Below are 16,465 nucleotides of genomic sequence, written 5' to 3'. Positions count from 1 at the left end.
TGTCAGTAGCAATCATAGCTCCACCACAATATTAAAGAATAGAGATCATTGTCATAAGAACATTTTTAGCCATTTGTCTTGATGAGATTTTGCCCATCCTGTTTAGAAACTATTTAGTTATGCTGGTGTTCAAAAGGAAATTATTATAGCTGGTGATACAAGATGGAAGTTCTCTTTCACTGTCATTACATAAAAATCTTTGTATTTGACTATGTCTTCAAGTTTCTTACCCTTTAATAGAAATATTTCTGGTTTTTTTTAGAAATCAGGTATGCATTTTAATTTTTATGAAATAATTTTTTGAAAATATATTCCTGCAATTGAGTACCTTTAATCCTCTCTGCAACCAAATTTAGCTTTTGGCTTCATAGAGGGCTTTTTATTTACACATAGACTATTCAATTAATGAAAATACTTGGATTTGCCACAAGAAAATAAGGAACCAGAAGAAATCAGTGATTGATATCAGCCTTGATGACAACCATCTCCTCTATCTCCATATTAGAAAAACAATAGAAGAAAGGGAAGTGCAATTATATTGCTAATGTCATAAAACTAAATTTGGGAATAAATACTTTTTTTCCAGTTCTTGGTTATTCTTAGGGAGAATAAAGGGAAAGAAGTAAGCTAATGCTTTAGCTAAAGCTAATCAGGGCCAATATGAAAAATGTAAAAATTAATTGCAAACCAATACAGAAGATTTTTGAAGGACTTATTGAAATGTGGATCTAGGTATTTCTTTACTATGTGCTTTAGCATAAGTAATACAAATGTTGGTGGTGCACAACTAGTAATAGTCTGTTGAAAGACATAAAAAAATGTTAGTCCATCACAGACTGACAGACATCCTTGAGGTAAAACCAGAACTTTCAAGTATATGAATATAACAAAGAATTAAACAAATTTTTTTACATTCTGTGAATGCTAAATTTTCTGTCACAGAATATTCCTGGAGCTCAGTAAATATCTTTGCTCACTTTCAGAATTTTTTAGTTGGGTGGAATTCTTGATAATGATTAGAACTGAAGGCTAGTTCATCCATCTGTCTCTGTAAAACACACAATCCTGATTTACCTATTGAAGCTTCTTGTAAGGCTGATTTATGGAAATCCTTGAAGAAGGGTCTGTCAGCACTTCACAGCATTGAAGTTGTAAGGGGGTTTCCATATTTTCTTCACTGTAGGCTGAAAAAAAATGTCTTCAGTCCCCTAAAATCATAAACCTCCTACACCCCACTCAGCATCACAAGCAGAGGTTTTCTGCAAGTAGAATAAACATCCATTGACTCAAGTTCCTCAGAGAGACCAGATGATCTCCAGCATTCAAAATGGAGTCCCCTCTTCCTCCCATGGCAGCTTTTCCCTGTAGTTGTGCACTCCAGAGTAGAGCCCATTTGAGCAAAAGTAAGCAGCCCAAATCCAAATCACTGTATTATTACTACCACCACCACCACCACCACCAAAAAAAAAAAAAAAAATATATCCCTAACCCCATCTCTATACAACTGAACAAAATTTCCAAGGCTGAGGAGATACTGGTTATCTAAAAAAAATTTTGTAAAGAGTTTTTCTAAAGTTTTCAACATCTTTATGAACAAGTTGCACCTAAATTTGTCTAAATAACAATGTGCTGGAGGAAAGGCAGTGATTTCTTAAGTTATCCCTGACCAGAAAAAAACAGGCTGTTGAACATATGGTTCATTTTAAACACAGATGGAATTAAGCATATGCTTCAGTCCTTGTCTGAGTCAGAAGTAAAAACTGAAGACCATAACAATGTAATACTTTGCCATGTTACAGCAGAATCAACTAAAATGTTGCTATCATATTCTTTCATATGATTTCAATATCCTGCTTGAGCAGAGGGGGTTGGATTAGATGACCTCCAGAGGTCCCTTCCAACCTCAGCCATTCTGTGATGCTGTGAACACTGTAGAGATGAAAGCATGTTAGTTACATACTTATCCATAGTGTAAGCATTATAAAATATTCTCATTGTTTATGTAAATATGAAAAAAAAAATACTAAAAGGCAAATGTGTCATTTGGATCATTCATTTTTCTTTATTGAGCTTTGATGAAAAACAGTCCATTTGAAATATTTCCAGCTACCATTCCAATTCCAAATGCTCAATACAAAAACTTGGTATCAGAATTCAAACATATAAAGTTACATCTCATTATAATTTAATATTTAACAGCACTAATCATTTCTGATTTTTCATAATTAAGTTTACAAAAATAATGTTACATTTATAAAATAAATCAGCTTTTCCCAATAAATTACAGTGGTAATTTTACAGTGGAAATCTTATTCAAAAATGTAATATATCATACAAAATAGACAACAGCTTTTTGTCAGATAAAATACTAACGTATATTTTTCCTCCAGTACATTTTGGCAGTGTGTGAAAACATTTTATTGTACACTTGATATCTAAAGTTCATTGTGAAAAATAAACTAAACTATTATGCACATCTCTTATATAAGGCAAGGGTGGCCAGCTTGGGGACTAATCTTTATTTCCGGTTATATGTTTTTTAGTCAGACCAATACTGCCATGTTTATGTTTATGCAACTGACTTCATTTATCTGACCCAATTAATTCATGCAGATCCACCTAGAGTCCAACACTCTTTCTATGACAAGTACACAAAAGTGAGCCTCATCAGTAAACTTTTCTTTTGAGCTGCTCAGTATCTCTCACATTTGTTTTACCTTTGTGTATCACTGTAGAGCATTGGTGGCCACCTTGTAAAAATAGCACAGTCCAGATACCCTTAAAGTTAATGGCAGAACTTCAGTACATTATTCTGTCATAAAAACTCATACTAAAAGGAACTTGTAAAAAGAGCAATGCATTAATAAAAAACAAACAGTAAACAGCAAAAAGAAAAATCATCTAAAAAGCAAAAGGCAAACATTAATAGCTACTGTACACAGACTTTACAAAAGCAACTACTTTAAAATAAAAAAGAAACACATTGTCTACCTGGTGATAGGTGCATTCTTATTAAAGCCTTTTGAATGCTCAGGTCAGCTCAGCATTTACTGTGTTGTATTTCCTGCCTACAAAAATGTATTTGAAGAATCATTCCAGATTGTTTGAATAACTTTTACAAGCCAAAGGAGTAACTGCACCATCTCTGGATGCTGTGATCAATGAAGGTGTGTGGTTCAGGATGATCCACATCTTACCTTGAAGAATTTCTGACTCCACTATGTTTTCTCTTTGCAATAGTTCAGCAAACTTCAATATTTTATTATCTCTTTTCTGTCTGTTTCTCTCTTACCTATCTTCTGGGAAGAAAGTCTACTTTAAAGTACTAAGAAAAAATCATTGCTGTCTGGAATAAATAAAATGTGCAAAGTGGTGATTTTCTTATGATGTTAGTATTGTATGAACAACATATCATTTCATATATCATAAAAGATTACTTTCACAAATTGTAACTGAGTAGTATAAATGCTCCAAGTGAGCATGTGTCACAAGGTTCACTTTGTGCAAATTCACAGAGGGTTCAAATCCAGATGGGTTGTTACGGACTCCAGAGACAAAAGTTAGTCAATGTTGCACCCCCGCAGACTGGGAGGGGCGGAAGAGGTGGAGAAAGGGGTTCATCACAGAAAATCAAGTCATCCCATGCTTCTGAAAACTCTTAAAAATTGAGAGGATGAGTATTTGGTGTGCTGTCTTCTGGCTATCTTCTCTTGAAATACAATGGCTCAAACCAGGAACACTTGGAGCTGAATTCAGGCACATTTGCCACTGCAATTAGTAAGTCATACCTCTCCAAACACAGAGCTACTATATCAATTACAACTTCTCTGTAGGTGAATATTAGTGATTGCTGAAACATGCATTTACCAGCCAGTTAGACAAATAAACACAATGGCTACTCTTACAGTAAACCAAACATCACAAAGTATACTCCAGCCCTGAGGTCAAATGGCATGGTCCTAGTTAGACCTCATTGCAGTCTACAGCTTCCTCGTAAGGGCAAGAGGAGGGGTAGGCACTGATCTCTGTGGTGTCCAGTGACAGGAACCAAGGGCATGGCCTGAAGCTGTGTTAGGGGAGGTTTAGGCTGGATATTAGGAAAAGGTTCTTCACCTGGAGCGTGGTTGGGCACTGGAACAGGTTCTCCAGGGAAGAGGTCACAAAAAAGCCTGACAGAGTTCAAGAAGCATTTGGACAACCCTTTCAGGCACATGGTGTGACTCTTGGGGATGGTGCTGTGCAAGGCCAGGAGTCAGACTTGATGATCCTTGTGGGCCCCTTCCAACTCAGGATATCCTATGGTTCTGTGATACTCTCTGTACCCCTAAAGAGAGGGGCTGTACCCAGAGAACCTGGTGAAAAGTTTCCCTAGACTTGCCTAATTCCCAAAGCGTGCCCAGGAATTTTTTGGTGAAGTAGTACTAGTTAGTCCTAACCAAAAAGCCTACCAGTCCTTGTTCTAACTATTTATCAATATAAATGCTTCAGCACTGGCCAATCGACTATATAGAGACCTTATTGTATATATACTTTCAAAACAGGATTTTTTAATATAGTTGGGTTTTTCTTTCCATTATGTATGTTTTCCTTTTTTTTTTTCAATTTGTGTGCTTTTTGGCAGCGTACTGTTCTACTCTTAGTGGAATCTTGGCTTTTGCCTGATTAACCCACTTTTCCAAGTCTACAATTCACAGCTAAACAAGCACTAAACAGTTCCATTACGATGAAAATTATATACACACCTAAAACAATAATATTAAGACAACAACTAAAACAGGAAATAAAAACATGAATCTGTGCAGTAATAAGATCTAAAAATAATATCAACCTCTATACATATTTGTCAGACTGCAGCATCCATAGTTACAGTTTGCATGCAGCAGTCAGAACAGCATTACTTTCCAAATCATAAGGTGTTTTAAGGAACACCCACAGTAGTGGCTGCTGAGGAAATAATTTCCTTTATCAACCTGAGATTTAAATGTGCAAGTGTTCTACCAATCTATCTAGTGCATGAAAAGGAAGGGGAGAAGGGAAGGAAGGAAGGAAGGAAGGAAGGAAGGAAGGAAGGAAGGAAGGAAGGAAGGAAGGAAGGAAGGAAGGAAGGAAGGAAGGGATAAGACAGAGACAGAAATATTATCACAATGGTTTTTGTTTCAAAATAGATTGCTGTGCAATGACTGAAGCTTGATTTGCAGACATTTTGTATTCTTGCCCAGAGCCTTGTGGAGGGGAAGGTAATGGAGTTTCTGGAGTTGCTGAAAAAGAACATAGAAAGAGTTACATCTTTTTATAGACTGGTGTACTCTGCATATACACACTACTGCACTGAAAGGGAGTCCTGTTGTATTTGACATGCTAGGGAAACAGGATATTTTAATTATCAGAATTTTTAGTTTATTAAAGATTGTGCATGTAAAAACAATGATATATCATAATGATGTTGAATTTTTAAAATTTAATTAAATTCAAGTCAAAGTCTCTTACTTAACACCCTTTATATACATACATTTTTAATGCACAATTATTTTAATTTAAAAATGATGATGAAATAGCTCTATGAACACTGACAGGCCACCATTCTAATTAATATTTTAAAATTAAACAGTGAAATGTTATGACAGAAGGCTAACTTGCAATTACTTACTTATCTGTTCTGTATGTACAGGCGCAGACATTGAACTTATGAGGACAGTTTGGCCAGTTAATGGATCTTGGGCTAAGTGAGGATGCATTGGATGATGCAGATGACTGGCATCATTAGAGGTACCTGCAAAAATAACATGAGCATATATCAATTCAAAAGAGCATGTTGTTGCCAGTGACTTATACTTCAGTAATTACATTTCCACAGAGTAAATATTTTGATTGGCAATTTGAATAATTGCCTCTGGGTATTCATTAAACAATTTAACCAGACTTCAAGCATATTAAGCACTGCGTTTATTTTCACTGTTTTGACTGCAATTACAGTGCATTTCATGAAATATTTGTAAGGATTCTTTAATCTGCCTAGGGAATTGTAGGACAACCCAGCAGTTACTGAGAAATACATAGCACAATCTGTCATTGTAGAACTAAGTTAACAAGAGGAACTGCCAAGACAAGAAGACTTTAGCTAACAGTTACACAACCCAAAGCTCAGACAGCGAGTCAGAGTGGTAGCTTAGATCAGGATTCCCTCAACATCTCAACATGCTAAATTCAACATAAGACGGTAAATTTAACAAATTGTTAGCCTACCTCCCAGCAACATTTCCTGAAGCAAACTGTCAATTTTAACAATCCCAAATAGCTTAACCAATTGTATCTGCTCAATCATTTGCCAAGTGATACTTTGGAGTGTAGGCAGTAGAAGAAGAAGTTCTCCAAATCTTCCTCTGGAGTCGTACTGACGGTCATTAATATAATCCTCTAAACTGATCTGGACTTGGAATCGCATATTCTTAATCTTCAATGGATTACTCAAGCCTTTTGCATCTTAAAAAATGGCAAAAACTGAAAGTCAAGGCATATCACGATTTGGGAGGAGCATCTTACTGTTTTTCATTTTATTCTTTTCCATTCAGCTAGATAACATGAACAGATGCTACATTCACAAAAATTACTTTCAATACAATCACATGTAAAATAATTGAGAGATATTTTTGCAAAAATACCTGGATCAAAAAACACAATTGCTTTCAAGCAAGCATATTCATTGTCATCTATCTGAATTTCCTGGAAGGGACGAACTAATTCATCCAGAATCCGATTTGCCACTCGACAGATCTCTACTTCAGTGCTGTTGCGATGAATTATGTAATTGTTGCCTTAGAAAGAAAGAATACCAACATGTGAATTAATAGAAACATTTTGATGTAATGTATTAGTTGAAGGCAATTTTCAAAAGTACATTTCATATTGCTTAATCAAGTTAATAATTTTTTTAAGTAATGACTCTCCCTTGCATCACACACAACTTTTCCTTGTAAACAGAGTATATGTGCAAATTATAGCTGTCACCCTGTAAATAATCTATACATCAAAGTATGCCAACATGTGGAGTTACTGATTAGTCCACAGGACCAAAGTTTGTATTTGAATGTACAAGTATGAAGGAAGTAGACCTTTATGTTTAAATAACAGATAAATATACTAATGAATTGATCTTAAAATGTTTTCTTCCCTAATTAAAATAATATATCCCAAGCTGAATGACAAGGATTTGTCAATAGACAAGAGGAGATACTGGAAATGCTTCTTTTTCTAATGGATGTTTCTGTTGTTCCTAATAAAATTAGCATTGTAAAATTTTCAGTCAAGAATTAATTTTACCTGGGGCTTTTGTTTTTTGGTTTTTTTTTTAAATATCCATTTTGGAGGTCTCCACTATGGCATCTTAATTCACCTTCTGGAGAACAATAGGAATATCACGAAGCTTTCAGAAGCCACCACGCAGTTTTTGAAAGAAAAACTGATAATTATATCACAAGAGATCCATGTCAAAATTACTCATAAACTTTACAGATACCTGCCTCCAAGTATCATAAACAAGCCTTGAAGCCTCAAATTGTTTCTTTTTTTGGTATATATGCTGATGCTGGTGATACTAAATATAATTTTCTTACTATTATGTTATCATTATTTTTCTTATTACCTTATTATTAATTGCAATGAAACTGCAATTTTTTTTGTTTTGTTTCTGTTAATTTTGTTAGTGAAACTGTATGTAGGGAAATAGCTACCTTAAGAAAGCCATTTGTATAGCTTTTATCTTGAAAGGTGCTGGTGAGAGAAATACCTTCAGACCAAGCCCTTCTTGTCCTGTTAATGTTTTAATATGTGTAAAAATAAATTCAAGCTGATTTAGGGCTATGAAAAGGCAGGCCCAAAGAGGAAGGAGAATAAGTAGTAGAAAACGTCCTTGTACCACACTACCAGTGAAGAGACAAGTCTGAGTCCATATCCCATATAGTCTTGCCTCACACCAAAAACCCTGTCCAAGACGACGGTCTTGGGGTGTCTTTATGATGTGTATCCCCTATCGCTGCACTATGCCCGGAAATTAACTCTGTGCCTCTCTGTGCCTTTAAACTGAGCCTGAGAGGGGGGGAAAGGAAAAAACTGAGTGAACTTTTCAAAACAGTTGTTCAAGGACACAGACGCACACTCCTCTGCTTCTGCAGCAGCAAGAGTGGAGGAAGCACCCTTCTTGCTTTTCAGCCAGTTTTCGGCTCCTTTTCTCCAGAGGGAGATGGAGAGGTGAACTTTGTTTTCCTGGGACTTCAGTTTTTCCCCTTCTTCTCTTCTGGACTGTTTCAACATCAGAACACATCGAGAGAATTTTCCACCGAGGCCCTGGAGGTAGGCCCACACCGGCCCAGCTCCAAGGAGGAGGAGAGAGACCACACCTACAGAAGGACTCTGAAATCTTCCCAGGTTTCTATCCACAAGGAGAGGTTTTATTATTTAGCATTATTATGCTTTCGTTGTGTGTTTGTTAAATAAATAGTTTTTTATCTCTTTCACTTTCCTTCAAGGAAAGTTTCTTTTTTTCCTGAACCTGGTGGGGGAGGGCCAGTTGTGACCTGCCTTCTATCAGAGGACATTTTCCTCCAAATTTGTCCAAATCGGCACAACGACCTACAGACTTCCTCGCGAAACAGCCCCAGTGCTGAACATGTCTAATGAAACTCTTTTTGGCAGAGTACACTTCAGAGTGGCAGAGTATTGTGTCAAACAAGGCTAACAAATGCCTCATCACATCACCCTCCACACAGGCTCACATCTAATCTTGCAACTGGGACTTCCCATTGCATGAACTAGAAGACATGCTTCCATGACGTGACAACATCCTCTTCCCTGACAGCCATGCTCCCTTTATATAACCCAGCACAGGAGCTGTTTCAGCTGACCAAGAATATGCTCCTGCAGGTGTGCCTCGGCACTGTGCCATGGATGCACCCATCTGTCACACAGCAGGGACAGTATGAATGATGTTTATGTGGTGGCCCTGTGGCAACTGTCGAGGCACCTGTGAGAGGGCTCTTGGGAAAGTGAGTTGCAGGGAACAGGCTATTTAATATTTTAGGCAGTAGAGTCAGAAGGACTCCTGAGAAAGCTCCAGACAGATGGTTTTCATGAAGACTGAAAGTACTACATGGGCAACATGCTGGCTGTTCCTTTCCTAAGCAAAGGGGTTTTTATGGTGTTTTTGTGGTTGGTATTGTTTCGTTCCATTGTTTTATGGGACAAAGGTGTAGAAAGGACAATAATGTAAGGAGGCAATTGCCGGGAACTCCCTTAAATTGTGGTTTCTGGTATCCAATAGACCTTTAGCTGTATTAACTCACATTAAACCATCCACCTGCTTTTGCTAGAACAGGCACGTGACATTATGTCATTAATAGCTATTTAGCATTCACAGAATGCATTGCTTTGATTGTGGCAGAACAGTTGTCCCACTTAAGTGATTACATCGTTGCTAATGTACTATAACATCATCATCAGTAAGTAAAACAAAACCAATATTTACCTAAAAGTAAAATGTCCTTATATGCCATGGATCGTTTTGCTGCTCCAAGCAACAGGTGCTCCCCAGCATGTGCTCTTAGCAGGGCAACCTCACAAAAAACCAGCAGACTCGTTAGATGATAAAGCAGTAAGTTTCAATAGGAGCAAAAAAAAAGAGGATACATATTACTGTGTGTTTGGTACATGTTTAAGACTGTTAAGATTCCAATGTAAAATGTAAAGTGAATGTAAAAATCTTAACATGATAAAAATAGCACTCTCTAATTAAACTGTCACCCTCTGTCACTTCTAGCATTCTGTCTAGATTTTAAGTATCAGGCTCTGCAAAATACTTTTCAATAAATACACTACCTCCATTTATTTCCTAGTGCGTATTCCCTTGACAAAGTTTTCTCTGGCTTTCTAAGTTGACATTAAAGACTCCAGTGGGCTGGAATGAACTGTTACAGTAAATTTGGTTCCATCACTGCTTTTTCTCTTGAACCAAAAATTTATGCAGCATTTCAAAGAGCTTTTTCCCAACAAAGCCAGATATGCTAAAAGAGCCACTATTGTCCACAAAGAGGAATCCAAATTTGTACTGCGAAGGCACTTATTAGTTTACTCTTTGTCACCTATTTACTTTCCTCTGGTTTTAATGTCTGCTTGAAATCTCAGCAACAGCCTTTATTTCCTCAAGGAACTCATCTCTTGACCAGTCATTCTAATCCAAGACAATCACTTTAGGAGAGATATAAAGGTACACAGCATCTGGGTAACACTTATCTGTTAAGACATATCGGGTTCTCAGTAGAGTTACCTTAGCTGCTCTGGCCTCCTCTGTGGTTTGTAAATCAGGCTGGTTCCCAGATCAGGAATCGTTTTTTCAAAATCAGATGGCTTATTTTATAACTGAATGCACAATGCCCCTTAGAAACCCGTTATCACAAATGAAAAAGTGGCATTTGTTTCATTTCTCAACGTCTTTGTCCCTACTTTACTAAGGTACTTAAGGTTTCAGAGTATTTTCCAATATGTACTCTTCAAGCACCGCAGGAGTGTTTTCAGCTTATCATTCTGAGCTGATATTTTATTTTTTTAAATGCAGACAAAAACATTTTAAGGACATTTAATACGTTCTCTTTTCCTTCATGCCATCATAACAATAAAAGCCACAATATCTTTTGCTTGCTTTTGTTGCCCTTGTGTAGCCAATGCATTTGAAATTCTCTTTCACATGAGCAGAGTTTTAACTTATTTGAGTATGTTGAGATTGTGCACGTATGTGCTCTGTGTGTCTGCAAAGACATCACTAAACTCCTGTTTTGGGGGGGTGTCCTGTGGCCTTAAACATGATATTCCTGAAGAAGGATATAAGAGAGAAAGACTCAGTTCAAAACCAAGGATGATCTAGCACTTGCAGGATTTTGTTAAAAACTGAGAGACAGAAGAAACAAAGATTTACACAATTCCAGTTCACAGAGTGATTTTCAAGATTAATCAGATTTTTGTGTGGAATCAAGAGATCCCAAGCAATGAATTAACCTCCTGCTGAGGCTGCTTGTCAGAGAACTGCTCACCACAATATGGAGATACTGGTTCTGGGTTTGCCAGCACAACCTACTCTGAAAGCCAGTGATATATTAGGATATATTACAGATATGATGATAGATCAGACCTCTGTCATAAAAACACTCATGAATTTTCAAGATTTGATGCTTTTTCCCCTCTCATTTATTATATACAGTATAATTTCAGTACATTGGATTGTATGAAAGATTATTTGCTATGGATTGATATCAGTATGCTTGGAATTTTTTTGAGATGCTATTCACTTTTGGTTTTTGCAAGTAGAGAAGACCCACTTCAAATTAAATAACATGCTGTCTTAAACCATATTATAATGAAAAGTGAACACGAAATAAATACTTTTTAAGGTCACAAAAAAGTTCTGTTTCCAAAACACTAGAGAAAGAACAAAACACTTAAAGACATGCTGCTTTGCTGCTTCTTTTTGTTAATGTCTTTTCTGTGGTGGTGGTGGTGTTATTTCAAAACTTTAAAAAAAAAATGGTGGTCTAGTAAAGGATGGGTCTAGTACCCCACTCTATTTGTTCAGACAAAAAGGAATGAGTGCTTCATCATGACATTGAAATATCACAGGAGTAACACAGCATTAATTAGAGTTTTCTCTTTGTTTTCCTCTTATACCTGGTCATCGAGTGGTAGTTCACAGAAGCCTGGAATATATTTAGCCCATTCCACCAGGACCAAAAGTTGTTGCTTCATAGATTCACAGACATCACTAACACTAGCAATTTTCTTAACATTTATATCAGTGCTAGCACCAGGACTGGAGATTGAGATCTGGACATAATGAGAGAAAAAAATGAACAAGGTTAAATTCCATATAATTTTATTTTCACTGGTTAACAGCATATTTAAGAAAAAATCACAGCAGTAATCGCAGATGCTCTTGAGAAATTCCTTGACCATAGGGACCACTACCCTGCACGTAAATTATACATTTTTATTTCTCATTATTGCCAGTGTGCATTGCCGAATGCTAAAACTTTAATTAATCATATCATGATACAATATCCTCTCATTCCAAAATACTATTTTTAAATGCATTAGAGCTCTTTTCATTTGTAGAAGGGAAGTGTTTTGGAGTTTTTTTCCTTTAAAATGGTTGACATTTACTTCATTTCAGAAAAAAAGAAGAGCTCATAGTGGCATGCAGTAATATTAAGGGATAGAGATATTAAGAGAAAGAGAGTGATAAAGGGTTAGCATGTTCTTCTAGTGAAAAGATAAGTATCATTAACTTTAGAAGGTAAAATAGGGGGGGTTTAGTGCCTGAAGGAGAATGGTTTGCAATGATGAAGCAGCGGTATAGGCAGAGACCTGCGACATTTCAGAGGAAATGTAAAGGATATGAGAGTGCATTAGACCACCTGCAGTGAACAGTGCTCTGTGAAATGGCAAGAGAACAATATCTTTCTGGGCCTGAAGCTGGGGCACTTCTACTGAGCCAAATTCTTAAATTCTTAATGACTTTTCAAGGAAAGGAACAAAACCAGGCTTTCTCTGAAGCCAGGAAGGAAAGCCAACTTAAGACAAAGCCAAACTGGAGAAGGTAAAGTCAGTTTATAGTTGCTATCATACTAGGGAAGCAAAAGAAAAAGGAAGCTGAAAAGGAAAAAAAAAAAGAAAAAAGGAAACAATGAAAAAGGGAGAAGAGAAGAAGAAGAAGAAGAAGAAGAAGAAGAAGAAAAAGAAGAAAAAAAGAAAAAGAAAAAGAAAAAGAAAAAGAAAAAGAAAAAGAAAAAGAAAAAGAAAAAGAAAAAGAAAAAGAAAAAAAAAGAAAAAGAAAAAAAGAAAAAGAGAAAAAGAAAAAAAGAAAAAAAGAAAAAGAAAAAAAGAAAAAGAGATCACTGTACAAGGCCTATGAAACTGACTTTCCCTTTATGTTTTATTACCAAAAGCATACTCGGGAAATGATGTAGCATGATCATCTTCCTCAGGAAAACAAAATAATTGTTTACTCTTCCAACACTACATTCCTACACTTTTCAGGATAGTGGAAGCTACTTAGGTTGACTCCTACCAGTTCCCCTTCATTCATATATCCATGTTAAATCCCACAGTGGGATCTCTGGTGAAATCCCTTATCCTTGGGTAGTCAAAAGGAGTTGAACTTCTGAACTAAAGCTCTGTGCTTCCTACATAATTCAGTAGTGTAAAACACTGAAAACAGCTTAGATATTAATGTCAGTTAACCAGATGAACATTAGTTCTCAGGGAAATACAGCAGTTAGGCAGGTGAAAAATTCCTCTGACCCATAATTCAAAGGCTATCATGTAGGAAAAAGGTTAGAGGTATTGCCTCTTTGTAGACAGAGAATGTGTGAAATCCATGCTATAATCATGAATCCATTTCTGGCATCTCCTGTACAAAAACCAGGTTGAAAATACTGAATATTGTTCAGGTGAGAGCTATCAGAGTGATTCAGTCTAGAAAACCTTCAGTACAGAAAGACAGTAAAGAAATTCAATACCCCTTTTCCAGAAGAGTAAAAGGGGTCTTGATCATGATTCAAAGGTACAAAGAAGAGATTTCTGATAGTAGGTCGCACTCTGATCTACCTGAAAATGATACTAACTATGCACCAACTAGAAGATAATACATGAAGGTAAAGAAGAGGTAGATTGTTTAATTGTTAGACATAGTGACTCATGAAGTTAATACATTGTCCTTCCCTTAATATATTTTAATCAAAGCTGTGCATTTTTATAAATTACATCTTATATTACAAACTGCAGTCTCCAGGCTGAAATTACTTGGTGAACTTCTGCTGGGGATTCATGGGATAACTCCAGTGGAGTTCATTATGAACCTAGGATTTCATCTCTTGACAAGGATATGAAGCTATGTGTTTTTCAATTTCTATTTCTGTATTACTTTTACCTGCCTCTCATTTATGGGATACAACACAGGAGTCATTGTGTTAGCACAGGTTAGGAGGGACCTTGGAAGATCATCTAATCCAACCTTTTGTGGGAAAGGAATCCTAGAGGAGATTATCTAGCACCCTGTCCAACTGCATCTTGAAAATCTTCAGTGACGAGGACTCCACCACATCCCTGGAAAGGTTGCTCCAGTAATCGCTTGTTCTCACTGTAAAAATTTCTTTCTGGTATTGAGAAGAAACCTTTGCCAGCATAACTTCTACCATTAATGACTTGATGAACATGACAATATAACACTGTATCCCAATTGTTCTGCAATCCTTCAGGGACAGATTTCTTTATTCATATGAGAATCCAGCATGCCCTTTTCATATTTACATAATCCTGAAAGCCTCTCCCAGGTCTGTTGGAGAAAAATTATACTTAGACAATTCCCCCCTGTAAGGGATCTTAAGGAACAAAATAACTATTTTTCCCTATTTAATATGAAAATTTCAAAAGGGATTAATGCCACCCTCTTCCTCATTTCACAGCTGAAGTACTTGGATAGTGTTTTGGGACACTATCAACTCCTCTAAGTCTCTTCTCAGGACTGAACTCATCATACAGACCTATGAAATTGAGGGAAAAACAAGTACTTTTAAGACTTTGATTTTCCATCATGTTAATGGAGCCTCTTGGATTTTGAGGCCAAGATTGTATCTTCATATACGCTTGACATAGTGGAAGCAATTCTGTTCTACTAAAACATACCAAATAGTAAGTACAATAAATTTGTGTACACACAAGGTGATGTTTTAGGCCCAGAACCTACTGTTTGAAAATAACTTTGTGCTATGAACAGCTGAGGATGTGATTCTGTTCAAGACAGTTCTTATTCCTGAATTGCATATACCAGTTGGAAATGATTAAGGAGTATTATAAGAAAAGCACAATAAGCAAGTTAAAAAATTACTAAGGAGATAAAAATAGCTATATTTTTTCATATTGTATAGGTATGAAAGGTAGGAAGGTACATTATATTCATCTGCTCTGCCTGGACATGCAATATGTGCCAAAGACTACTCCCCAGTAATTCCTGCATCAATTCTTTACAGACAGTTCCAGCCTAAGAGAGATGCTGATAAAGGATGAGATTACAAAGCATTTTGGGATGTATAAATCAGTCAGCATGAAATCATAAAGGTGGCAGTTAAATTCTAAGCAAGTTAGTAAGAGGTGCAAGAATGCAGAATCAATGACCATGATTTATCTGAGGTGCAGAAAAGGACTGGAGACTGTTCCATTCAGCAATTGATTGGATAGGAAAAAAAAAAGAAAAAGAGAAAATGAAGTTCAGATGAGACAAAGAAAATTTAAAAGCAAGATGTGAATAGACTCTGCAGTTGGAACACTTCTGTTTGCCTTACTTATAATGTCTAAGGATATTAAAAATGGGATTTTCAAAAGAATGTAAGGAAGTGAGTGTCCACACCCCTTTGAATGTAATGGCTTTGGACAAATTTTTCCCTATGTTTGATGGGAAAGGCAGCTTCAAGGATAGATAGATGCCACCAGCTGCCTAAGACAGCAACTGATTTAAAAGCAGATAGAACAATAAACCTTTATTAAGAAAGGTGCCTAAGACATATTGTCCTGGACAAAGTAGAATTTTTTTTTATTGACTTTGCTTCAAGAATGTATTCTATTACCGCTTCTTTCATTGAGAAGAGGAAGCTGTGTGCATTTTGGAAGTAGAAAAAAGTAATCTCAACAATTATATTCCTAGAATAAGAAATTGAACAGTATTTAATTTTAGTAAAAGTGGTCTGAACATCACTAAATAATTTTGTGATAGTTCTCAGTACCTGACGCGAGAGTGTCTCAGCTTGCGACAATGTGCTAATAGAGGGACTGTTGCAGCCATCAAAAGTGTTTCTTCTCGTACTTATCCTGTCCCGTTCATTTTGTACAGCTGGAAAAGAATAATCATCTCATTTATTGACTTGAAAACACTGACACATAGTATAATTTCAGAACTTTACTAGATTTCAGAAGATAACTGTAAGAACTGAAAGGTATGACATTCAAAGAAGATGATCTGCTTTTAGCTCTGAGTGATGAGGAAGGATGATAATACATGTTTATGGTCTGTATTGGTACACTACTTGCCCGTAAAAAGCATGTATAACTAATTGTAGAGGGATTATTATTAATTATCAGCACTTTTGTCACTGGATTAATTACAGTAAAACCTCTTCCTTTGAACTTGAACACATGGTTTCAATTTTAACCAATTTATTAAGTCAGGCTTTATGATAACAGCAGAAATGGACATCTCCAGACTGCCAAACAGGTCAAGTAGTACAGCACCACTACTGAAAAAATATCTGTCAGAGGAAGTATGAAAGCCCTATTCATGCTCTGCTGTGTGAAACAATGAAACAGGAATGAATCATGACTTTAATCCACTAGTAAAATAATTTTGAAACTCAAATCTCATGCTCCTCGTCAGTGA

At 36.3% G+C, this 16,465-nt stretch overlaps 1 protein-coding gene across 3 annotated transcripts in view; it reads right to left on the bottom strand.

Moving 5' to 3' along the window:
* Nucleotides 1–2,042: 2,042 nt before the first annotated feature.
* The window catches only part of HNF4G (hepatocyte nuclear factor 4 gamma), a 39,445-nt gene continuing 25,022 nt past the window's right edge, over nt 2,043–16,465 (bottom strand). For 2 of the 3 annotated variants that reach the window (XM_048287195.1, XM_048287194.1), the window contains exons 4-10: nt 15,816–15,922; nt 11,707–11,862; nt 9,518–9,605; nt 6,660–6,812; nt 6,244–6,480; nt 5,648–5,770; nt 2,043–5,258 (exon numbers count right to left, since the gene is read on the bottom strand). In XM_048287195.1, coding sequence (XP_048143152.1) covers nt 5,140–5,258; nt 5,648–5,770; nt 6,244–6,480; nt 6,660–6,812; nt 9,518–9,605; nt 11,707–11,862; nt 15,816–15,922 — 983 coding nt within the window. In that variant the 3' untranslated portion in view covers nt 2,043–5,139. The remainder of the gene's footprint in view (nt 5,259–5,647; nt 5,771–6,243; nt 6,481–6,659; nt 6,813–9,517; nt 9,606–11,706; nt 11,863–15,815; nt 15,923–16,465) is intronic. The other variant, XM_048287196.1, reaches the window with a different exon arrangement.

Source organism: Corvus hawaiiensis, chromosome 26, assembly GCF_020740725.1.
Source record: "Corvus hawaiiensis isolate bCorHaw1 chromosome 26, bCorHaw1.pri.cur, whole genome shotgun sequence".
Lineage (NCBI taxonomy): Eukaryota > Metazoa > Chordata > Aves > Passeriformes > Corvidae > Corvus > Corvus hawaiiensis.
Note: the sequence above shows the minus strand (reverse complement) of the source record. Positions and strands in the feature narration are given on the sequence as shown.